The sequence below is a fragment of the Mastigoproctus giganteus genome, chromosome 5 (assembly GCF_048544385.1).
Source record: "Mastigoproctus giganteus isolate SK-2022 chromosome 5, ASM4854438v1, whole genome shotgun sequence".
NCBI classification, from domain to species: domain Eukaryota; kingdom Metazoa; phylum Arthropoda; class Arachnida; order Uropygi; family Thelyphonidae; genus Mastigoproctus; species Mastigoproctus giganteus.
In genome coordinates, this window is record NC_143579.1 from 45,370,760 (window position 1) to 45,398,057 (window position 27,298).

At 38.1% G+C, this 27,298-nt stretch overlaps 1 protein-coding gene across 2 annotated transcripts in view; it reads right to left on the reverse strand.

Annotated features, from left to right (window-relative positions):
- Positions 1-21,151: 21,151 nt before the first annotated feature.
- Positions 21,152-27,298, reverse strand: part of LOC150085349 (uncharacterized) — an 83,497-nt gene continuing 77,350 nt past the window's right edge. For both annotated transcript variants that reach the window (XM_090374007.1, XM_090374006.1), the window contains one exon: positions 21,152-22,356. In XM_090374007.1, coding sequence (XP_090230133.1) covers positions 22,135-22,356 — 222 coding nt within the window. In that variant the 3' untranslated portion in view covers positions 21,152-22,134. The remainder of the gene's footprint in view (positions 22,357-27,298) is intronic.

Sequence of the window (27,298 nt, forward strand, 5' to 3'; positions counted from 1 at the left end):
TATTTTGAGTAATTTTATTCCTGTATTTACATCTTTCCATAAATACTGTATTTATAAGTAGAACACTTCAACCAAGATTTAAACCTTGAAAGAAAAAGATGGTTATCTCTTCCTCGTGTTTATTAGGTTTACAAACCTTGAAGACTTTTTTTAGAAACAAATACGAAATTATCATTTTCATGTAGTTATAAATTAGGGAATTTAATAAGGGATTAAAGATTCTGTGTAAGGAATGTCGAGATGTACTTATGAAGGACAGATGGGTGGAGAATAGTCTATCGTTTATAGCTTTATTCAAATGCACCCTAATTTTAAACTACAAGAAAGCATTGAAAATGTTTAACTTTTAAATCACAAGTTAATTACTTATTCAACGTTCTGGTATTTTTTATCTTTCAAACCATTTTACATTTTGGAATTACAAAATCATATTAAAATGTGTTTTTGTAGATAAAACATGATGAAGCATCTAAGAGTACAATGTTCAAGAAACGAATTAGTATTAGCCATTATTGTTGTTGTTATTAGATTTTAGGAGCATTGGCGACTAAGGCCATGTTGTCCTGGTTTACTGTCTGTAAATTGCGTGTGTTCTGTGGTCGATTTTCTGTTTGCGGGACGAAAAACTCAAGTTTCCAGGAGAAAAAACCACACTACCCTCGCCTGAGCCACTTTGTGAAAAAGACCCATGAAAATTCCTCCTGCCATCGACGGGATTCGAACTGATATCTTTTCCACCCGGTGTGAGGAGGACGTCGATCCTACCAACTGTGCTACCCACGAGGGAGTATTAGCCATACAGTGCAAGAAAGCCCAAGGCTTACTAACCCTCAGAGCCTTCAGTCAGATCTCCTCTAAGGTGCCTAGTTTCCAAGCTTTGTAGCTCACATAATCGAAGTCTTTCCTCATCTGGTCGTCCTTCTGCCAATCTCACCATGCGAGTTGCCCGTCCTTGGAACCTTTCAAGAAACTCAATGTGTTTTTTGCAATCGCTTATGTATAAGGCGATTGTGACCTCCCTATTTCTAGAAGATACTGTTCGATAAATCATCGACAGGACGCTATAGACCTGACAGCCTGTTTACACTACTCAGAAAACTTCATATCAGCCGTATCGTAACTCTTTTCCTATCTTCCTTTCTTCCTCTACTGCTTTTATTTCAACTCTACCAAGTGTATAAGTTATTTTAGGGTTGCTGTTCCCCAAGTGTAACATCTCTCATTTTGCTGCATTAAAACATGGCTGCCACTTTTCTGGCCATTCTTGAAGCACGTTCTAGTCTTCCTGAAGGATCGCTACTTGGCACTAACAATTGACGACTCTCCCAATCTTTACATCGTATGCAAATTTTGACATCACCCCTTCTATCCCTTCTTCGATGTCATTTATGAAATTCAAAAATGACAGTAGTCCTAAAACGGATCCTTGGGAAACCCCTATTTGATATTACACCAATATGAAGAATATTGGTTAATCACAGCTCTCTCTGCCTTCTGCCCTCTGCCACCAGACAATCCATCTTTAGTAAGAATAGGAATTTCAGATAAAAATAGAATTGACAAAAAAGTTCGCTGGAAAATAACGGAAGGGGACAGAGAAGGCCTTACCTTCAAGATTTGTGGCCCCTTATTACACGACGAAAATTTACACTACAAATTCCCCCACCTCCAACGAGAGACCGCGAACTATGGATTGCACGAGGTACCGAAAGTATTCCACAGAGATGTTTGGTATTGGTTATAGACGGCAGTGGATCCTAGTTGCAAACAACTCGTTTCATCTCAATTTCGCAGGCAGATGCTAAATCTGGTTGAGATCCGGCCAATGAAACGTTGTAAAGTAACCGCCATGCTCTTGGAACCATTCCCGAAAAGTTCCATATCTGTTGCAAGTAACCTCCAGCTGTAAGGATGCACCTGGTCGACAATAACGTTCAAATAGGCTATGGCACTCAGACGGTGGTCCTCGACAGCAACATATTTGGAATAATAACTGTCCTCCCGACACCGGTGGAAAATACCTGAGTTCGAATCCCAGCAATGATACGAGGAATTTTTATGGGCCCTTTCACAACGTGGCTCTGTTAGCCTGCCTCAAGCGAGGGTAGCATAGTTTTTTCTCCCAGAAACTCAGGTTTGTTTTTTGTTCAGCAAACAGCAAATCTACCACAGAACACACGCAATTTACAGACTTATTATATACTGCGCAATATGTCCTAAGTTGCTGATGCACCAAAAACCCTACAACTACCAACGAACCACTACCGCCAGCATGCAACAACTGGACCCGGATCGCTGTTCCTATACCCACTATGTCCCCTTCCTGTGGGTACAGTGGGCATAGGAAGGAATATGTTCAATAGAGCATATTCCTTCCCCATTCATTTTACTAATCTTCTAATTTTATCGACAACAGAAGTCAGGCTACTAGTCAATAATTAGCCATTACTTCTTTGGTTCCTTCCTTGTGGATTGAGTAGATGTTGCCACTTCTCTAGTCCAGGGGAATAATCCATGAATCTACTCTGCATTTTTTGCATTCATTTGAGCAACCCCAGGGGCTCACATCTTGTGAGTATGGACTTGGCACACCCAAGGTCCTGAGCTGGATATCATCGTTCTTCTCTTTCTTGGTGATTCCTCTCTCTTTCTCTCAAGGTAACTCGGGAATTTTGGCGGTACAATTAGGCCTCAGGCTTCCTTGTACCATATGACTAATAATAATAATAATAATAATAATAATAGAGCTCCTATTTTGGATTGCATGCTGTCTTGTCATCCAATTTTTGATCTTTCTTTTATGGTACTTCTCAACTGAAACGAAGGGTATGTGGCCATCTTAACAAAGCCCTTAAAACACTACATTAATATCTCTTTTTGTGATATGTAGCATGTGGCTCCATCTAATGGCGAAGTAGTAAAACAAACATGGAAAACATTCAACGCATTGCTTGTTACACTGCATAGAAGGTTAGCAGATTTTAGTCTTTTGCCTTAAAAAAACCCGTTTAATTTAAGAAATTAAAAACAGTTTAAAATAATTTTTTAAAATTGCATAAAAGTTTATTTTAACACCATAATTTTGGAGATATAAATGTAACTTATTATTTAAGATATCGTAAGATTATTAAATAATTATTATTTAAGATATACACAAGGCATATTATTTATTCACTGTTCTTAAGTTAAACAGAGTGCATCTTAAAAAATAGTAAGAAACATAACATTGGAATTGCAGTAACCCGTAAATGTTTCCTATAATTACAAAGGGGACGTGTGGTTAGTAGTTAACTCTTACGTCATTAAATTTTAAAATGTATTCTAGTATTAATTATCTTTCATATGCTGATGACTTAAATTTTTTTGTGGTAGTAAATCTTGAGTTCAACATTCAAATACTCCAAATGGGAAAATATCTACAGTCTATCGGGTTTCCTCTAAACCCGGACAAGGCTGCTCAAGTCACAGTCACCAACAAAAGAATCAAAACTTACAGTACAAGGAAAACAAGTAAAAAACTCACTTCCCCTTTAAATGGGACATACTCTAACATTCCAGAACTATTATCTTCGCAGCAAACCATGTGGACCACAAGGCAAGAACTGGTAGTCCTGAGCCATCCAAGAAAATCTTCAGATGTCTACACAGTACCAATCGTATTATACGCATCTGCTGTCCAGGTGTAGACCAGTTATCCTAATTTTGAACCAATAGAAACACTCTCCTGGCAAATGCGCCATGGGGCATCATTTTCCTACAAAATGGAATAAATAATAATAATAATTGTTAACACCTAATATCTGCTTATACTCTGTACAATAGGAGAAGAGGAGCTGAAACTTCATTCGGTTACTCCAGAATTGACTTGGATTCCTTTGACTGTTTAGCTTTTGCATATCGCACACCATCCTGGATATTCTACTGAATCAAACTACACTCATTGGCCAAAATAATTAGACACCTTTTTGCAATTGGCGTTAAAAGATAATTAAACGTGTGGTAGGTATGCAAATTTAAGTTGTCACATGGTATGATCACATGCTCCTTGGTATCAGATAAATACTGTACGCTTTCCTGGAGCTTCGTAGTCGATCGATCATGGGAAGACAAGTGACCTTTCCGATTTTCAAAAAGGTGTTGTTGGAACCCGTTTAGCAGGAGCCATAATTGGAAGAACAAAGGAAATCACTGATGTGTTGAAAGCAACTATCTCTAAAGTATACAATAAGTGAAAGACGAAAGGAAAGGGTAGCTCTAAAAGGAAGAAATGCTGCAGAATGTCGATACTCCAAGGACAAGATCGCAGGAGTTTAAAGCGAATCGTGAGTCGGAATAGAAGGTCCAATTGCAGCAATTGAAAAATTAAATTTAGGCAAAGAAAAATCTATTTCCAAATGAACTATGCTACAGGAGTTGAAGAATCTTGGATTTGGTGGTTGTATGCCTATACGAAACCAATTTTCTATAAAAAATCGAAAGATTCGACTGGAGTGGAGTCGCCAATACTAAAACTGGATTGTGGAGAAAGATCACGCGGTCTGACCAGTCTCCATTTACACTGTTTTGCATCAATGGTGGGATGAAACAGTGTCGTGAACCTCATACTGTCATTCATCCAAACTGTCTCGAATCCATCACTCAAACAGCTGGAGGTGGTATCGAGATATCGAGTATGTTCTGTTGGTACGGACCAGGTCTGCTTATACCGTTAGACGATCGTACTACCTCTAGTAAATATCTTTCTGTCGTACCGGAATAGCTTCACCCTGCAATGAACCATTGTGGGATTGGCGCACTATAGCTTTAGATGCTGATGCGCCATAAAAATCCTAATAACCAACCAACCAACCAACCATTGTGGGGTGACGTTGGTACCCGCGTTGCGATGGCTTCTTTTAAAACAATAACGCAATTATCCACAGTTCAAAAATTGTATCTGAATGGTTTGAATCATTCCCAAGTTTTCCAACATTTACCCTGGCCGCCTTATTCTTCAGATCTGAACCCAACTGATGATGTCTGGGATATGTTGGAAAGGGCGGTTTGGCTTTGTAGTGTTCCACCAACTATTATATAGCAGCTGACAAATATTCTTGACAAATATTGATGGAAGAACGGTGAAATCTGGAAATAGATTCCCTCAGGCGCCTAGCGAAATCCATGCTACAACGTGTACGGGCAAAAGGTGACCCTTCCAGATACTGAATAAAGGTTGATCATTTTTTCCCCATTGAGTTTAATTCTTTTCATTTATGGTGAATGGAAATTAAACATATAATACGGGAACATTCTAAGTAGTTGGCTACATGTTACAGGAATATAATTCCTTCTGGAAGACACGATTAAAATAACCTCGTTCTCTTGAATTAATAATTCAAGTTTTCTGTTCTCTTGAATTAATTCAAGAGAACAGAAAACTTGAATTATTTCAAGAGAACAGCAGCATTAGCTTCTCCAGCGATTGTTTTCTTATGTGACATGTAGGCTGTCAAAAGAATTCCTTCCTTATCCCAGAAATTGGCCAGTATGATCTTGCTGGTGGGAGACTGAGTCTTGAAATTTTTTAAAGACTGAAAAAATTTCAAGACTGAAATTTTTTTCACTCTTGAAAAAGTACTTGAAAATATACGATATATGCAAAACAGAATAGCCACAGTGGCGGATTGGTGCTTTTCCACACGGTTTAGAAAATACCTCGGTTCAAATCCTTTACAGATAGGAGGAATTTTCAATCGTGATTGAATTGTTCGGTTCTTTTATTCCAAAAACTTGTGTAAATACTAAGCAACAACAACAGATTATATCAAAAGATGGCTCTGTACCTTATCTTGGATTTAATTTCCAACGTACAGAAACATGTTTCAGGATTCTCCACCCTCCGTAAGCTATTCAGGGTTTTTCATCCCGAACAACACGAAAATCGAGCCGCTGACCAACGATAAGGGCTATATGAACTAGTCGATGCGTCAAGAACCACCAAAATTACATCTACCGTTACAAAAATATCTCAACGACTCTATCTGACCACTGATTTTTAAGATTCTATCAAATATCTTCTTACTATTCAGTCAGGTCTTCCAGTCCTTAATATGCCTGCTTTGCCTCAACTATATTGACCATATCTGATAACATTTGAACCTATTGCGACAATAAAGTAATAGTTTAATTTCGTTGAACTGGAAGACCATGGTATTGTTTGTAACATAACCAATATTCAATAATCTTTTTGTTTTTGTTTTTTTAAATTTCAAACGGTTCTTTTACATTGCTCTACCATTAATATCCGGACAGCCTCTAGTCTCCATGAAAACACTCTCCAGTTTTTGTAAATATCCTCCGGTATTTTTCTCCATTCGGCCTTTAAGGAGGCCACTAGTTCAGCTCTGTTTTTTGAGCATTCTCTCCTCACACTCACCAGATGATTCAATTCAACCCAGAAGTTCTTTGTATGATTGAAATCAGGACTCTGGGCTGGTTAATCCAGATGGCGGCTGGCGTTACTCGGGGTGATTAGTGGCTTGTGGAAGGCTGCACGATCATGTTAACCCATGTCGTGCAGCAACCTGCGCATATATTGTGCTGACATGTGTCCCAATCGTCTCACTGAGGGCCTGTGTATGCTACGACAACATCCAATTTGCGTTCTGAGCGGCCGAATATTTTCAGAGCTCTCCTATTATGTTCCTTTAGCTTCTGAGGTCTTATGGGTCCATTTCGTGACGGTTTCAGTGCCAGTCCGCTTCAATTTGCAGATCACATTACTAACATTATACTTAGGGTTCCTCAGTGTCGCTGAAATGTCATGTACAGACAGATCTGTTATGGAGGGAGGGGCCCTTTTATCAATTCCGCCATTAAGTCTGCCAGTCTCCTTCGATATTTAGAGCTGTACCTGACAGTGTTGTGTTGCCATTTCCATGGTATGGCGTCTACAAGTTTCCAATAAATAGAAACATATATAACACTCCTTCCTGAAGAGTTTGGAATTATGTTTCTGTTTTCTTAATTTTCAAGGTTTTTATTAAAGTAAGAGCAACATGTTTACCAATTTTAATTAAAATAGTTTTATTATGTTTAAAAAAAATAAAAAAAACTGAAATAATATTTAAGGAATTTCTAGAATATTCGAAAATATTCCAGAAAGGTGTGACGGATTCCTAAATGTGGTAGAGCATTGTAGATGGTTTTAGAAAGTGGGGGCAATAATATAAATTGACGAGTAACAACGGAAGCACAAGATAAGACCATAACACTGAAGGCACAATCGACGAATTTCTGCACCTGAAGACCGAGATGAGTTCAACAGGAACACGGAAATTTCCGTTTCTGCATCTACTGTAAAACTTCGTCTTAAACAAGCAAAACTTTGTAGTCTTGTTGCGATCAGAAAATCTCATTAAAACAGGAAAATCAAAAGATTGTCTTGAGCTAAGAACCATCAAAATTGGACAATTGAATAGTGGAAAAACGTTACTGAGGCGGATAAATCCAATCCAAGAGTAGAGTTTATGCGAGTCGATCAACTGAAGAAAAGCTAGTGCCAGTTAAGGTTCCATCGTGGTCTGGGACTGCTTCTGTTTTTTGGAGTCGGTGACATCGTTAGAATTGAAGGAATTTTAAGAAAAGAAGGCTATAAGGACATTTATGAACAAAATGCAATATCCTCTGGACTTCCACTTTGTGGAAGAAATTTTATATTACAACAAGGCAATGACCTGAAACACAGCTATAAGCTGTACAGGGCCTTTCTAGCAACTAAACAACAGGAGGGGTATTGCAAATTATGCTGTGGCCACCCCAATCGTCTGATTTAAACCCAATAAAGCTTTTATGGGCTCATCTAGACCAGGGGTTCTTAACCTGGTGCTCGCGAGCACCATTCTCTTCTTCAAAAAATAAATTTTGCTCGCGACCGCTCCTACAATGGGTGCTCTCGAAGTCATTGTTAAAGTCATCAACCATTTTATTGCTAAATACCTAAATAAGCGACTTCTAAAAATATTTTTGGAAGATCTTCAAACACCGCATTCTGATCTTATTACCCACACAGAGGTTCGTTGGCCCAGTCGTGGAAAGGAGCTCTCGAGAATTTGAGAGGTATTTGAAGAAGTAAAAGCTTTTCTAATAGAAAGCAATAAATAAAAACTTTTTAATGAAATTTTAACTGAAGATTTCAAGATTATACTTTCATTCATGGTTGACATCTTCAGCTATTTAAATGAGTTAAATTTGAGACTACAGGGAAAAGATTGCATTTGCGAAAAAACTTCGTGTTTCAGAATCAGCTTTTAAAAGGAAATTTGCTTCATTTTCCTACTCTTAAAAAATATTTGGAGGAAACTGCTGAGGGGTGCCCATCGTTTGTAATAAATGAAATCAAAGACCTTAGTGACCAATTCCAATAAAGATTTGAATACTTGAAAAAGCACCTCCCAAAATTTTAATTAACAATAAATTACAGAAATTTTGAAATCAGTAACTTGGAAATCTCTCTCTTGCTGTCTTAATGAGCTACTTCTGAAGGGAACAACATGGATTCATTGAACTTTCATCCCGGTTTTAAATTAAACTCACACATACATAAAAAAAACTGTTTAAAATTTCGTGCAGTTCTTCATGTTTGAGAAATGTAACTTCGAAATGCTGACTGGAAGGGTAGTCAATTATGAGTGACGTCAAATTAACACAATTATCATCGTCCAAAGCGGTCTTCAGCAAATGATACTATTTTGAGAACAGAACGTAATCTGTGCGATCAATGTTTATTAGTTTGTCAGGCCTTCTGTACATTATAATAACAAGGAGATTGTTTTGGCGTTGTTCGTGCTGTCTGGTAGCGAGCACGTTTTATTCCATTCGCTTCTAACGATGTGGCCAATTATGCAGTCATGACCTCTACGCCCTGAAGGAACAATGGACAATCGCTGTCGAGTGAGGCTAAAGGCTACTTACTATCTTAGTAGTCGTTGCTGTAGTCGTTCTGTGTTTTAAGATACATATCCAGGCGCTACTTCGGCTGTGCCTTCAATAGGCTTTGTTTATCTCCTTAGGGTCACGTAGAAAACAATCGACAATTAAAGAACCGACTTGGGCAGACGACAAATGAAGTGCAGCGTCTTCAGACTTTCTTATTAAGGCTAACGGAATGAGGCTACACGTCAAACAAGACATCCCAAAATATACATTTAAATTAGACAGGTCTGGTTAGTTCCCTATTTATTTCCTTTTGTTATGCAATGTTTTATAATATGAATAAAAAGCTCTATTGACTCCGTTGTTTGTTATTTTGAAGAGCAGTGGTGTTGTTAGAATACCCTTGGGTATCCTAAAAATACCATTAAGAATACCCTTGGGTATTCTAACAAACAACATCACTTTATATTTAAATATATACACCCATTTCAAATTGAGTTAAACTTGATTAAAATTTGAGTTTTATTAATTTTTCTGTTTAAAGTTGGTGATGGAACCTCCACCGTTCTTGACTGTAGGCATTGAACAATGTAGCATCATTTTTTCCTCAATTGATCGTCTCACATAAACATTCAAATGTTTATGTGAGATCCAAATGATCCAAAAATTTCAGATTTGGAGTCATCCATCCACAGTACGTTTTTCCACTCTTCAGTTGTCCAATGTTGCTAGCTTTTAGCCGAACCATAATTGTTTTCGGACTGATACATGACCATTAAGTTCTACTTGTTTAAGACGAAGTTTTACAGTGGATGTACGCATGGAGTTTCTCTGTTCCTATTGAACTCAGCTAAGTTTTGAGGTTCAGTAAGTCATCGATTGCTTTTAGGAATCAGTTTCATGGTCTTATCTTGTGCTTCCGTTGTTACGCGATCGTCCTAATCGTGGTTTGTTCTTTGAACTACTTGAATCATTGAATGGTAGTTTGTTCTCCTTTAAATGAACCACCTAGTTTTTTTCCCAGTACTTTTCATGGACTAGCTTTTTTTTTATACAGAGTTATAATAACTTTACCACAATCTTCTACGATGTTCTATCACATTCAGGAGTCTTCTACACCTTTATCGAATATTCTAGAAATTTCTTAAATATTCTTTAAGTTTTTTGATCTTTATACATAATAGAAAATATTTTAATAAAAATTGGTAAACAAGTTGGTTCTATTTTAATAAAAACTTTGAAAGTTAAGAAAAATTAAACGTGATTCCAAACTTTTAGGTGGGAGTGTATATTCGCTGTAGACTAACATTTCCACAGCATCGCTTGTTTAAAAGCAATACTATATCGAGGCAACTAGAGCATTCCATTTTCTAATAAAACAGCAGGATTTTATTTTTCACAACCCCTTCTTTTGTTTCCCCCTCTTCGCTTCCAGCCATATTTATTCTTTCCTCTTCTCTTACTTTCCTGTTCTATGACTTTTTTTCCACATTTCGTATGATTAACGACACACGACAAACATTTTTTTCGCATGGTCCGATCACACTTCCTTGAAATGTGGAAAGTTTCGTTGTGAAGGCAAAGACAACGATATTCGTTATCAGCGAGTTTACGACCCCTTCCATTCTGTACATCTACGTGAAGACTCGTACTATCGTACACCGAGGTTCTAGTTTCCTAATACCAGAGTGCGCGCGGGCAGCGACCAAGGTGTGTCAGGGTGGAGACGATCCAGAAAGTTCGCCGTGCCTCCGAATAAGGCGGGACGAGATTTAGGTGAGGTCCATCGTGTACCTTGAAGCAAAAAGGTTCAATAGACGTACAGTGTATGTGTGTGTGTGTGTGTGTGTGTGTGTGTGTGTGTGTGTGTGTGAGAGAGAGAGAGCTTCTAGATCCGGTTGTGAAGCAGGCCGGAAAACCAAGGACAAGCTGGGATGAAGGTCTCGGCCACAGCAGGGCAAGGTGGGCCACATGTATAAGCTGAAACGGAGGTCACATTAGCCTACGCCCTAGCTAGATGATTTCTCCTGCTTCAATACCAGCCATCATCTTTTTTTCTAAGCTTCTTTTCCACCTGTGAAGCCATCTCCTCTGCATAACCTGGTCGATTTGCAATTAGAAGTCGAAGAGCATAGCAAAATAGAGAAAAGGAGATTTCATTCATTATAACACGCTATTTAATGTGTCCTCTCTCTCTCTCTCTCTTTCTCTCTGAGTTGATGTTGTTGCATTTCCATTAGATGCACTTCCCAGGGGCATCTGATTTCCTTTATGAAGTCTAACCAAACTTTCTGATGGATGATACCCAAAAGTCCACCATTTTTTTTGTTTATGCATGGAGATTAATTAATTCAAGTTATTAATTCCGATCAGTCGAGTTATTTACATTTTTATTTAAATAAATATTTTATACACGAAGAGTTAATTAAAAAGTTCATTACATAACCCCAAAATAACAGCAATTTGAATTCAAATAAAAGCTAGCAAGCCCTTTCATTTAAATAAATATTTTATGCATAAATAATTCATTTAGGCTTTCTTTTAAAATTTTTAAATAACTTTAAAAATGTATTTGTAATTTTAAGTTTAAAATGTTTTTATAAACAAAATAGTCATTTAGTTTTTATTATTATGTTTTATAACATTCTTACGTCAACGATGGAAATTGGAAATGCAAAATACAAGGTACACAAAAGTGTATAAGGGTAGGCCATTCCAGAATGCCACCCTATGATAGGCTGCCCGAATGTGACGTCACTTGAAAGACAGGCTCTTCCTACAGCCGAACTATCGCTTGGGTTGATTTCAACATAATTTTAGAAAACATTTTAAATGGTATGACTTGATTTAAGTGTCTAATCCAAATAAATGTCTTTGTTCGAACATGCACTGAAATTACCTTGTCGTTAATAATGAATACCTGGAAATTTGCTTTCTACAATATGGACCAAAGTTTTCGTATCGTGTTTAGAGTTCTAATTTTATCCATGGATCCAATTTCAGAAAAATTGGATCCATGAAGTTCAGCAAATCTAATTGAAGATTGCATAATTTTACTTATTGGAACTATGAGTTCTCCACCTCCAAGAGAAATAATGGAAATTCAGCCTTTGAGATTTTTTGGAGTTGGGGTGCCCAAGGATTCGTCAATGTACATTGTCATCGAATATCAACTATCTGATGAGGGACTAAAAAATCACAAGATGATATTTGTAGAGATTTGACCTTTTCGATTTCAGACAGCTATCATAGAATGTCCCATCTTTGAAATAAATGGCAAATTAACCTTTTGACAATGTAGTTTGTTAGAAATTAGTGCAATACCGGGACAAGGAACTCGTTGTAAAGGCAAAAAAAAAATTTAAATAGTATTTTACGGGGACTTACTTTTTCATTGGGGACCACAGATATCGTATACACCTTTCGATTTTTTTACCCAACACTCAACTGGTGAGACACTTTATAAAATTCAGTTATTCCAATCAGTTAGAGAAATTTCTATTATGTAATTTGCATACACACTCGAGATCGATGTGTTCAAGTAGCCATAATGCGTGATATTTCACTTAATTTATGGAAAAGCAAACAGAATCTCCATGATGACTCCACTGCCTGTTATGAAACTCTTCAAGAGGGTTGAAAAATAGCCAAAAGCAATATGAATAATTCTTTGTTGCTCCTGATTAAACTACTTAGGAGGTAGTAAAACTGGTTCCATCAGAGAGTTGAGGAAGTGCCAATTTTCTCACCTCTCTCTTACTTATATGTGTGTCCACTCCTTTCTCTCAGTTAGGACAGACGATTTAATGACTACAGCGGAAGGCAGCTTCAACAGTCTGAAAACAAATCAGACGAAATGATTACGATTTTTTTGTTTGTTTTCTTAACTGTCAGACGAAAACTTTCCATGGAAGATGCTGAAGAAATCTCGAAACGTTGTGATGGAGATTGCAGAAAGAAGAAGAAGAAAACAAAATACATATATAGGGGAAGGTTGCCTGAACGGGACGACTCCTAGAATGGACAATTTCAGAATGTATTTATTTAAAGTTGTTCTACAGTCATTGCACATATGATTGATTACTTTATGGTAACAGTATTTATGCTGATTCACGTGATAAATTTTCAAATAACAACGTCTTTCGAAATAACTAGCTTGCAAAGTTAGGGGGGTCCAATTCAGGCAACTTCTCCCCACACGGCTACTTTAACTTTCTCATCAGAATCATATCTGTTACATCGGAGATGTTATTTCAGCTTTGGAAAGAAAAATAAAATGTCACTTAGTGCCAAATCTGGTTTATAAGGAGGGTGTGGAACAACTTGGTTTCGCGTTGTCATGTTGAGGCACTATTGCATTATGACCAAGTCTTGCGCGTTTCATTGTTGTTTACAGCTTGTCCAATGTCTCAGTCAGCGTATTGGACTCAATTGGTTGTGGTCCCTTTTTTTTTTTCTTCTTCAGAAATTCAGGGTTCATAATATCGACTCAGTTCCGATAATTGGTGATGAATCTAAGATTCATCTCCTGTTACAATAACGTTGAAAATTGCATCCGCTTTCGAAATGGGGCTTAAGTCGTTGGAAAAACTTCCACTCTTCGTCTCTTCATTTCTTTGCAAGCCTCCTGGGGATCCATCTGGCCTATATCTTTCTGTACCTTATTGCAGACAGAATGTGTTTAACAAGTTTTTTTAGAAATTCCTAAGGCAAAGTGGTCGGCAATTTAACACGTGATATAATGTTACTCCACGCACGAAACCTCAGCCCTTGGCATCCAGGCTCAAACACAATGGTACAGATGGAGAATGTTGGAACACCCAGCCCACAGTTTTGAGCTGTCGCTCTGCTAATCCACAAACTAGTAATAGCAGAGCGACAGATTAGGTTTGCCTGGGAGACACCACGGGACCAATATCCCAACATTGAGAGCGCTTACTAGCTGAATTCCTGGACAGCTTGTTCCAAAAGTCTGTTCCATTTGATTAATAAAAGAAAGTAAAATTTAATTTGATTTCTACTTCATTCTCCTGTTTAAAAGTTGATTTTGAAAACTACTGTATTTTGTATTTTATTTCATCGGGAATTTTTGGGCGCTCAATTGAGGTGAAAGGTGTTGGCAACTCTGGTTAAAATCATGTGAGTTGTCAGGAAAAATAATGTTCTTAAGAAATTCTTTATAAGTAAGAGTTGTACCAGCTCAAGTCATACAGCCTGAATGATCCAAACTGCTTTGAAATAAGTTTTTCAGGAATTTTATGTCTATGTTGGCTCAGTGGCACGTTGCATTGTCTGTTGACACCATGTAGATTATCGATATACTGTACACTGAAAGGACAGAATTCATGGGATTACCTGGTTTCTGGGCAACGCGACGCTACCACTCCTTTCGCTACTGGACGAATCCACTGCTTGACAAGTATATAGGTACACTGCATTCACGTAGACGGTAATTTGATGTCAGTATGGACAAACGTCGTGAGTTAACCGACTTTAAAAGAGAGATGATGATAGCGGGTCCCCGACGCATGGGTCACTCTATTGCGAGGTGGTACAGAAATTGCACTATCCCCGTTCGACAGCATCAAGAGTGTATCGGGAATAGTCCATTTCCAGAATAACATCTGATCATGGACAGCGCTGTGGGTGGAGAAAGGTGGTGGATGAACGTGGCCGTCGACGTCTGTCTCGCATTGTTTCAGCCAACCGGACAGCGACAGTGGCACAAATCACCGCCGACTTCAACGAGGGAGGTGCCAGAAACGTCTCCACCAAGACCATCAGGCGATCAATATCCGCAATAGGTCATGGGAGCCGCCGGCCTACCAGAGTCCCATTGTTGACATCACGACACAGGACTCTACGCCTCAACTGGGCGAAAGAACATCGACACTGGACCTTGGATGATTGGAGGTGGGTCTCCTGGTGCGATGTGTCTCGTTTCCAGTTATTTCGAGCGGACAGGTGGGTGCGTATCTGGCGGAAACCGCACGAAGCACGAAGCTATGCAACTGTCGTGTCAACAAGGAACTATTCAGGCAGGTGTACGATCGGTAATGATCTGGGGCGTGTTCAACTGGCACACGTTGGGACCTCCGGTACGTCTAGTCGCATCTCTGAACGGTCCAGGTTACGTGTTCGTCCTTGTAGAGTCTAGACCATCTGCATCCCTCCATGGTCATCGTGCACCAACAGGGCAATGAACTCTTCCAGAAGGACAATGCGCCTCCCACAGAGCCATGGTGACTAGAACATGGTTCGAAGAGCATTTCTTTCTTTCAGATTTTACAACTATGGAATGGCCTCCCCATTCACCGGACATGAACCCTGTGGAGCATCTTTGGGATGCTGTGGAAAGGTCCGTTCGAGCTTTGGATCCTCCGCCCAGGAATGCAACGGAATTATGGACAGCGGTGCAGCAAGCCTGAATGGAAATACCTGTGGAACGCTTTCGTGAACTAGTGGATTCAATGCCTTGCCGTGTGACTACCCTTTTTCGGTCAAAAAGTGAGCTTGCCCTTTACTGGATACGTATCTCATGATTTCTGTCCACTCAGTGTACTTTCTGATTGGGCAACAAATTTCATTATTACATTACTGTTTGTTTATCTGTTTATTCAGTTCATAAACTAGTGCCTCACCCCATATACAAAATGGTAATATAAATGGAAAAAGGAGCAATATGATTTTTAGCCTAACTTATTTCAAAATATCTGATTCCAATGACAGACGAAAGTATTGAAAAAAAAAAAAATTCAAAGAAAAAACATATTTGGATTCAGGTTAAAACAAAATCAAAAGGCCTCCGTAGCCGAGTGGGCAGGAGCGGGAGTGCAGTAGCACACGCTCTTTGAGTAGACCGGGGTTCAAGCCCCTGACTGCTGAATACGGTCGATCTGCCAACCCGCACTGGACCAGCGTGGCAGATTATGGTCCATTTTCCCTCAGCATGAATTGTTGAGGAGGCTTCCATCCTGCAGTGGGTTGATAATGGCTGCACTTTACTTTACTTTTTAAAACAAAATCTTCAAGATCAAGAAAATATTTTCAGAAAAATCTTCAAGATCAAGAACACTAGAATCATTTATTGCTAGAGATCTTCAAGATCAAGAGAATTAGGTAACTTGTGATCGGTGACAAGAGTTGTTAATATGCATCTTTCATGAAAAATTCTTAAGGTACTGAAAACGGGCTTTCAAGCAGAACAGTTTAAGTAATTTCGGCTACTCTTGCTAGCTGTAAATTTCCCATGTTTTTGGTGTAATATTAGCCCAGTCCTGGTCATTCTTAGTGTACCATTTTTGGTAATATTGGCTACATTGATTTTTCTTCAAAACTTTACCATTGTACCGGTCAAATTTTCTTCTCTTATTTTGTTCCTTGGAAGAAGATATATGGCCTCAGCGAAGAAATCTGCCAGCTGGTTGCGAAACCAATGTGGGACGATCGTCACCTCATCTTCCTAGTGAACACGACAACCACTGAATGCCTTCTCCAGGAAGGGCCCGTATTTGTCCCAGTCGTAGGGCGGCAGGTCTGGGCTGAAGGCAACTCGATGTTGAATATCCAATATCTGTACTTACACCAGATGCCATGGTTGGAGCAAAACGTTGGAACAGCAAATGCCATGGTTGGAGCAAAATACATTTATGATCTCAACATCCTGAAATCTCTTTCCTTTGAGGGCAGTTTTCACCTTGGTAAAGAGGAAGAAGTCCTCTGGTGCAAAATCGGGAGAGTAGGTTGGTTGGTTGATCTGTACGATATCATGTTTCGTCAGAAATATCTTTAAAACAAGTGCAGAATGGACGGGGCATTGTCGTGCAACAAGAACATGCTGCATTTCTCTCGAAATTGCGGCCTCACTCGGGAAATTGAAGTCTTTGAAGAATACTTAGATGCAGCATTGACGCTCTCCCCTTAAAGTACAAATTCCTTATAATTCACATCCTGTGTCGAAAAAGATGATTAGCATCGTCTTGATCCTAGACGTCTGTAAAAGAAACTTTTTGGGCCTTGGTGATTTTTAAGTATAGTGCATGCTCTGACACTTCGTCTCTGGGTCGTACTGAAACACCCAACACTCATCTTCAGTGACAATACAGTCGAGGAAATTAGTATTTCCTTGACAAGAGTCTGGATGAAGCCTTCGCATGATGACACTCTTCTTTGCTTTTGCTCCTCCGTGAATCTATGCGGCACAAATTTTGCACAGACCTTTCCTTTCCCTAAATCTTCATGCAGAATTTAACAAATCGCCTTCTTATTCATGTCCAACTCATCAGCCATCATTCTGAGGATCAAACGACGATCTTTTGCCACAATTTCCTAAACTTTTGCAACTCTACTCATTTCGAGGGGTTGACGGACTGTTACTTCTTGGGTGATCGCGATCCTCACATCCGTCTTTGAACAGCTTATACCATTCAAACACACTGGTACAACTTAAAAGTTTCCTCATCATAAACAGTTTTTAACATTTCATACTTTTCTGTTGCAAATTTTCCCGGTTTAAAGCAAAATTTGACATTCGTTCGTTGCTCCATTGCATGGAGCAACGAACATGACACGAAAAGTTAACGCTACTAACGAAACTGGTTGTTACTTGCAATCTGTCAGCCTGCTGGACAATCTCTGTACCATCATCTGTTGGGGGTATTTTGAACTATAACATACCACTTCCGTTTATTTTCAAACTCATCGAATATGATCGAAACAGCAACAATCCGAGAACCTTATTTCCACACCTCGTATATGCTGCATCTTCTTGGTCCCAACAACCATCGGATTTGAATCCAATCGAGAATCCAAGGAGTTATCGGAAAGATCCAACAATAACAACAACAAATAAATACTATATATCTAATACTCTGTAAATAGATACTATTTGTATCTATCTATGAGACAAAGTGGAGAGACTGTTAGAGATGAGTCATTAATTAGCCTAACTTCCCTCTTTTGAATGGAATCTAGAATCCTGACAGAGGTTTTGGGAGCACCGCCCCAGATGTGTGAACAATATTCCATGGTAGGACGGATTTGCGATTCCTACAGAGTCAACAACTGTTTGGAAGAAAAGTAACGCCGAGAGCAAAAGAGAAAACCAAGTTTATTAGATGCAGAGGAAACAATATTTGTAATGTGCTTGTACCAAGAGAGATTAGAAGTCAGGGTAATCCCCAAGATCTTGCCTAGAAATTGGAGCGTCATCGAAGATAAGCGTAGGAGCAGAAGAATCCCCTTTTGCGAAATATAAGACAAGACTGAGTTTTAGAAGGATTTAAATCAACTAAGTTGTCTTTGCCCCACTGTAGAATTATCTGGAAATCAGCATTTAAGGATTTTGCAAGGGATACTCGAGAAGTTGAAGCTGATTGAGCAGGGCAAGGTTTCTCAAACTGGAAAGTGAAATGCAATGTGCTATCATCAGCAAAACTATGAATAGGTTTCCGGTCAATGGAAGAAGGTCATTAATATACAAGAGGAAAAGAGTGGGGGAAAGAATTGAACCTTGGGGAACACCAGCATTAGTGGACAAGTTAGAAGACAGAGAGCCATCTACCATCACCTGCAGTGAGCGGTTAGAGAGAAAACTGGATACCCTGTTACAAAGAACAGCTGGCAAATCATAGAATGGAAACTTATTTAGAAGGCCTTTATGCCAAACACGACCAAACGCCTTTGAAATGTCAAGAGAAATGGCTTGAGTTTCACCAAACGTTTTCATTGAATTTGTACATAGATGGGTAACATAAGCCAGAATATCACCAGTGGATCGACACTGACGGAATCCATACTGGCGATCGTTGATCAGACGGAAGGTTTCTAGGTAGTTTAAGAGTTGGCGGTTAATTGATTTCTCCATTACTTTAGAAAGAGTAGAAGTAATTGCAATGGGACGATAATTGGATGGGAGGGATTTGTCACCCTTTTTAGGAACTGGCTGGATATGAGCAAATTTCCAAGCAGAAGGAAAAACACCTTTGGAATAAGAAAGTGAAAAAATGCGGCAAAGAACAGGAGTAAGTTCAGGAGCACAGGTTTTGAGAACAAGTGGAGAAATACCATAATGACCTTAGAATCAGATTAATCAAAATCCTTCCTTTTGACGGAAGCCCGCACAGGAGGCATTGAATGGAATGTGCTGGGAATGGTTTGAGGTGATTTAGCAAGATCATCAACACACGAGCTGGAAGTAAAATAGGATGCTAGCGGGTCAGCTTTATCTTTGGCTGATGTGGCAACAGAACCATCTGGTTTTGTCAGAGTTGGACAAAATTTGCAGCCAATAGCTTTGACAAGAGACCAGAATGCTCAGCTACCATTTGGACTAAAAGCAAGTTTTCTACTCTTATCCTGTTCGAAATCTAGTTTGGACTGATTAATGACCGCTTTACAAAGTATAAATAATACTTAATAATAATTTTTATTATTATGTAAATTTTATACTTATAAAAACGTACTACTGGAAATATTTTATAATAAAAATTCGGAAATATACGATTTCAGAGAACATAGCCTTAGTGGTTCGCATTAAAAATATTATGTTTGAAAGGGGTTCGCGATAAAAAATATTACATTGAAAGGGGTTCGCGAGTCAAAAAATGTTGGGAACCGCTGCACTACACCAACACGCGCAATATTAAACGTTGCCATCAGCAATATTCCAAAATTTTAACAAACAACGATGCTAAGTCACCCACATATGTATTACAGCATTCGTACGTGCTCTTATAAATGGATCATGTAACGTGATGTTTATTCTTAATGAATAAGGAAATTTTGAAAGTTCTGGGAAGTCCCTACCAACCCTTCCGTTTCCGGTCTTGGCACGTATGTCTTGAGAAGTGGGCTGACTTCGCTCACCTGTTCTAATTCCTTCTTTTTGGTTTCTGTAAGCAGTTTGTATTTCTCCGAATGAATTCAGTGACACACTACGAAATCACATTTTCTCTTATTCTCTAGATTTCTTCGCGTGACCTATTCTCGCACTGCAAAGCTACTGATAGATGTCTCGTTTTTAAAATAGGATGATAACAAAGTCACTTTACAACTTTAAAAGTTTATAACCGCTTTATTTTTCTGCAAAAGGAAACAAAATAAATGGTAATCTTTATTAAACGGAACAAGCGAGGCAGGCATATCTCCAACCCCCGAAATAATCCACCTACCAGACTATGAACTAAGTCTTCCACAACCCAACTCTGATTTCCAAGAAACATGTCCCTTAAACATACTAACACCATTTCAAAACTTCGATTTTGAATCTTAGAACCATCTTATAGATCTAACCTGGCTCCTTCGGAATTTTGGATACTTAAGAATTTGAAAGGACCACAATTTTATGATGATATCCAAGTGATGGATGCAGGGCAAACCTGCCTAGATGTATACGGTGAAGAATTCTTGCAGTTGATGACTGTAGCGTTGTAATCCTTCTATTAGAAAAAAACTGGATTACATTGAAAATTGACAAAACATTTTCCTATTTAATTTATAACTATTCTTAATAAATAGCTTTGATATTATAACAGTGTCCTAAAGTTAAGTTACACTCTTAAAATCTGAGAAATCTTTCAAACTTTTAAGGAGAAAAATTTAAAAATAAATATCCTTTTGGTTTTATGAATCATAATCGTAAGATATTGACTACCCAAAAATTGAGACACCAGTCCTATGTAATTCAAGCACTCATTAAGTCTCGCCTCCTTGCTTTCGACTGTTCTACCATCATCTTGCTATTAGCTATCTTTGGACGCCGCATTGTCCTTGTAGGTAACACAGTTGGTAGCATCTCCATCCTCTCCACATCGAGTGGAAACGACCTGAGTTCGAGTCCCGTTGATGATGGAAGGAATTTTTATGGGCCTTTTTCACAAAGTGGCTGAGTAAGTTGGTCTCAAGCAAAGGTACATGGTTTTCCCTCCTGGAAACTCTGGTTTTTCGTAGTTTATATCGTATTCTGGCATCATATGATTTACCACATTAAATTAATCCAGGATGCCAAAATTTTGTGCAATTACTCTTAAAAACAAAATAAAAACAGTCATAATTTCACTTTTGGACACAGATATTCAATGAAGGATGTATAAACAAAAAACGAACACTTCATTTAAATAAGAACACGATTTATTTTCTTTATTTGATTTTTTTAAATAAAACATTTGTACAAAATTTGAAAATACATTCGAGTGCAGACTCATAGACATTGCACTGATGGAGAATCTGTTTACTTTTAACTAGATTACACTGTCTTCTTAAACAAAGTAGGTAACATCCCTGAAAATCATTTTGTAACCAAATAATCTGTAGAATAATGTGTCAGTTAACATATTCTTTAGGAGGCATCAGTGCGCTTAAACATCATCCTAAATTGACCTTTTTACATCTAATGATCACAGAATAACATGAGGCACAATTAATTAAAAAAAAAATGATCTAACATCTGGCAAACTGTTTACCATTTAAGGCTTCAGTTAAGTACGCATCGAAAGGTGGTGTTAATAAAGTGGCAACTGAAAACTCTCTGTCTTCGCTTACAATTTATGAGGTCTAGATCACCACACTATTAGCAATTTGATGTGCGTTACAAGGTGAATTCCATCTTCTCTGGTTTCCTATAAAAAATTCATTTTTTGGGCAGAATTTCCTTGCTAATATAGAAGTTCCTCAAGGATAGAACTCTATCGAATCTTTGCATCATCATCCGCTTGAATGTTACCTACTTTAGTATGTTTTCATCCGAGATTGGCAAGATGTTTCCGATCATATGAAAGACTGTGGTTATTGGACTCACAGAAGGCATTGCTCTGAAGGATAAAATTATATACAGTTCACGATGCTTTTTATGGATCAAGCTGTTTCGTTGATCTTTGCGTGATCCAGCGCTCTTCTAAAAGCGCGTCTAGTATTTGTATATATAAAATCTGTTTCTGTTTTTGATATTATCTCTCGATTATATACTGGAGTTCTTTAGAACATTTTCACTCCAACAGGACAGTTTCGGTTGGTCGGGAGAAAAAGTCATTTTGCACAGCGATGAACACATCTGTGGATTCCAGTCAACATGGAATATATTTCTGAAGAAAAGCTCAATGTCTTCTTCAATAACGAGAATTCCATCTAATGAATTCTAACGGCGTTTGTATGTAATTATACTTTGGTAAACCATTTTGGAATTTTAAGTCAAATCGATATATTCACAAACGTTCTTTGATTTATTTATTTGCTCACAGAAGGCGAACGAGAAATGTCACTTCTCCTGTCTTGTTCGTCGCTGTGACAATGGATGCAGTGAAGACACACCACACAATGACCTATTAGTCGGGCAATTGTAGACCTTAATTTCAACGCTGGACCTAATTTCATCCCCATGAAGGTTGTAAGATGCTCTTCTGTCAACAGAGGTAAGCTAACACCGTCTATTGACTGTTCACGGAACTTCTGCAAAAGAAAATAGAAAATATTTAATTAACGTTGAAAATCTGATAACAAATATCAGCAGAAAATGTAAAGGACGTAATATTTGTAGGTAGTAATTTTCAAATATGACAGAAAAAATTTTAAATCTCCTTTTTGCGTGCCAACAGGATATTTAGTACGAAAAAATGTACAAAAAATCCGGTTAGTCTGATTATGATGTGAGTAAATTTTCGTGTTAAATCGAGCAACTTATATTTTTTGTAGAGGAGGGTGGGACGGAGGACAGGGAGTATTGTGCGCTTCGTTTTTATCCTTCAGCGTTACTGTACCTTACTTCCAGTGACCTTTTATATTCCACTTTGGTACACGATATAAATGCGGATGCAAAAGCAGGATAGCATTGGTTGAATGCATCGGTGCATACAGTTTTTGCGAACAAAGAACCTCTCTGCGTGGACATATCCCAAAATGCCCAAGAATGAGACTACATCTGATTTGTCCTTCCAGTTCAAGACAGCGGAACTCCATTATAAACTAGAACGTTAATCAAAAAAAACTCTCCAGGATTTTCTCTCTCTCTCTCTGTTTTCTTCATTCACGCTGTGTTCGCCTGTTTCTATGGCCCAGGTCATTAATCCCTACCGTATTACCTGCCAGGGTTCACATACACAGATAGGGGCATGAGCTCGACGCGTGGATGCCCTTAAGCTAACTTCCTTTTCTTGCGTGAATTTTCAAATGGGCATGACACTGACTGCCGGCTGCTGTTGCTGCTGCCGTAACTAGGGTTGATCAGGGAGTGCACTCGAAGCGGGAAATTTCTCTCCAATCTTGTCCGATCTTCCTCTTTGATAAACATCTCAAAAATAACTTTCCATAACTTCGGTCTGTCGGCAAAACCGGTGGGGTGTATCGAAATTATCATGCAGAGTCACAGTGCGTGCGTCATGATGACAGGGAATGTCTTTGGTGATGACTCACCACGCAGATGAGTGACTCATTGCCGACCAAATGGGGAATTTTCGAAGAAATGCCATATCCGCATATGTGGGGGTCAGGGAGCTGAGGAAATGGGAGATTCCTAACCAGCTGTTTACGTTGGGGAAATACCAATATTTGGGGGGTGGGGGGGATAGTTTCACGAAATTCTTTAAGTGCGTACAACGAAGGAATATTAACCGTGCTCCATTATTTTTTGTTAAACTGCCCATTTCGCAATTGTCTTCGATAATCTTTCTCAACAGGTCATTTACCTACTACAGCACGTGGTTTTGGGAAACTTTTTATTTATGATTAGACAATGATCTGGGTTTTTTTTTACTGCGAAATTTAAAAAATTCCGTCATTTGCCATCACTACATTAATCTTTCATTTTTTGGAATTAACAGATGCTCCCTTAGGTATGGCATGCCCTCCTCGGAGCGCGCTTGTTTTTTGTTGGGGGAACGTGTGTTGCTCTATGAACTTTTTTTTAACGATATATGGACAAGCCATCCCACTAATCCGATTGTGGTAGCCATACGGGGTGCCAAGCTTATTTTATTTCAATATTTGAGATTAAATGTATTGAAATATATAAACGTAAATGTACTCATAGCTAAATTTTATATCAGATCTGTTTATTTACACTTGTTCTAGAAGGGGGGCATTAAATTTATGAAATATTTTAAGGCAGAACCGAGGTATAAAAGTTTGGAAAAGTTGCAGGATTCTGCCCGTGAGTTAATGCAGAATTCGTTCCCATAGATAGACAAAAGTGTCCCCAAATAAAATCATAAATAGCTTATTAAATGGCTTATTTGTAATTTTATTTGAGGCCACTTAACTTGGTCATAAAATAAAATGAATTTACAAAATAAATTCAGATATACAATGTTAAAATAAACTTCGCATATTCAGCTTATTATTATTATTTATTATTAAAACCCCAACCACGAAAGGTATTAGAACCTATGGTACCTAGTAAGGTGTATGGGCTGAAGGTTGAGAAGATGAGAGATGATACTCGCTGATATTAGACTTCAATTTCTGTAGATTGTAATTTTCAGGAAAGACGTGTGAAGGGAGGTTGTTCCAGAAAACGGAAGTTGAAGGAATAAATGAGGAAGATGAAAAGTTGCATCTGTGTGTGAAGTTGGACAGTAAAAGGATGCTGATTAGTTGCGGTACGTGTTCTCCTGCTTCTCGTGTAGAAGCCTCAGGGTTTTCAAGGCACCACCCCAGATGTCGGAACAATATTCCATGGTAGGGAGCATTCGAGATTCGTACACAGTGAGTAGCTCTTTACAAGAAAAGTAATGCAAAAGCGAAAGAGGAAAACCCAGTTTTTTAGATGCAGAGGAAGAAATATTTGTGATGTGCTCATACCAAGAGAGATTAGAAGTCAGGATAATCATTAATAGAGTTATGTAAACTTGTCAAGACATCCGAGTGTAATCGAAGATAAGCATAGGAGCAAAAGTATCCTTTTTGCGAGATATAAGACAGGACTAAGTTTTAGAAGGATTGAAATCAACTAAGTTTTCTTTGTCACACTGGAGATCAGCATTTAGGGAATTGTCAGTGTATATTCGGGAAGTTGAAGCTGTTTGTGCAGGGCAAGGTTTCTCAAACTGAAAGGTGGAATGCAATGTGCTATCATCAGCAAAAATATGGAGATGATACTTCGTAGTATGCCCATGAGATGAGCGTATTCATTTCGCTGCTCTACTTCATGCATTGGCTTTTTCTTCCTTCCTGTGTGATCACTAGCGCAGGTGTGTAGGAAGCACTTCCAGTTGGCTGGGCAGGATGGTCTTGCAGTTCTCTTGTGATAGCCATACGGGGGACATCACCACTTGCTCCAATATCTTCCTCTGGAAACTCTCGGACTTTTCGAGCTGACCTCTCTGTTTAAGGCCTGAACGGGAGTGATTTTGTCCTGCGCCACACTCGATGCAGTATGTTCAGCATTTTTACTTGTCATCCTCTAGCTATGGAGGTAGACCTGTTTAACTTTGGCTTTTTGCATCCGGTGGTGGGTGGGTGTTATTGGGGGCGACATCAGATGGCGCCTCTCTCTGCCTCAGCCATCGCTTCGACCTTGGGGAAAGTACTCCGATGGAGCGACTTTCGTGATTTTTTTTGCTGAGGGATTCGAACTTGGGTTCATCACATTGGTTGCTTAAGCTTAATATATATATATATATATATATATATATATATATTAACAAATTATTTAAAATTTTAAGATCTTTTATTGAGCATTTTTTAAATTATTAAAGTACAGTATTAACTATTAATATTAAGAACTATACTGCTTTGTCATCAAAATATCCTTCATGAGATTTTATCACTGCCTTACACAGACGTCGCATTTTGGCGATTAATTTTAAAATAGTGTCTTGACCAACATTATTCCAAGTAACCTGCGAGGTTCCCATAAATTTTGTGAAGATGAGAAATTTTGGCGGTCTAGAATAGATGATCCCATAAAAGCTCTATTGGGTTTAAGTCAGGAGATTGAGGTGGCTATACCATAATTTGCAATACTCCTCTCCTGTTGTTTTTTTCAACAAAGAAGCTTATTATTTCATTGTTTCTTGCAATGTTTATCACGAAACACACAAAACTAACACCAAACACTCTTTCTAAAAGACGCATGTTCGAATTTATATGTTACAGCTCTTACTCCTAATTTGTATTACTACAAAATACTCTAGAATCCCTACAATCTTTCAATACTCCCACTTTATAAAATATTCTAGAATCATCTACTACTTTCTACCACATTAAGGAATCTTCTACACATTTCTGGATCATTCTCGAATATTCTAGAAATTTCTTAAATATTATTTTAAGTTTTTTTGATTTTTATACATAATAGAAAATATTTTAATAAAAATTGGCAAACAAGTTGGTTCTATTTTAATAAAAACTTTGAAAAATTAAGAAAACTTCTTCTTCTTCCTTCATGTGGATGACATCAACTACCCACTGAAAAAGCCCGAGAAACCAAGAATGTGTCCAGGTTCGCCCCTGACTCCTGATGTTAAAGTTGTATCGAAATTTGTATTGGTTAAATCTGCTACTTAAATTTGTAAATATTTCTTATTTATGGCAATTAATTACGTAAATTTACCTAGTGAAAACTGCTGTTTGTAAACATCGATTTATGTTTTATATATAATGTAAATTTGTTTGTTTATGTATAATGTAAATAATTAATTGTATTAGCTATCACCCTCCTTTCTGAAATGCAGTCCAAGGGATGCAGACCATATTTATTGGTTCAATAAACTGATTTAATAATAATAATAAATGAAAAGTGATTACAAACTTTTAGAGGGGAATGTATTTTGAGATGTCCCTATCATCATAGAGAACTAAGGCTGTTATCATTACAATAACTCGGTTCTAAGCATTCTACAGACGCTCACATGGAATTAATGCTCAAGTCATCGACTCCTTATTTTAAGGTTTTATAAAAAAGAAAGAGAAAAAAAAAGCAGGTAAGGGCATTATAAAGAGGAAAATAAGCATATATTTAGGTTATGTTAAGTTAAGTCAAGCGTTACAATGTTATTGTACCAGGCATTAAAAAATATACAAAAATGCACTGTACTAAAAATGGCTGGTTCATTCACTTGCTTTTGGTAATAACATTAGCCGAGTAATGTCCTCAACGCCGATTACGAGTCTTCCAATCTGGACAATATAGTTAAAAATTAGACTTTAATATTTCGAATAGATTGAAATTTTTTAAAGTTAGAATCTTAATCAAAAGATGGTTAAAACCCAGCGCGAATTACAGTACAGACAAAATAAACATACAATTCTCAACCCAATACTCATCCTTGCCCTATAGAGGAAGGCATGTGGTCTGATTTTGAACATAAAAGGGGTTGGCTCATATGCCCTAAACAAACAACATGACTATATAATATGCTAACAAAAGATGCCCCTAATGCCCCTCAGAGCTTCT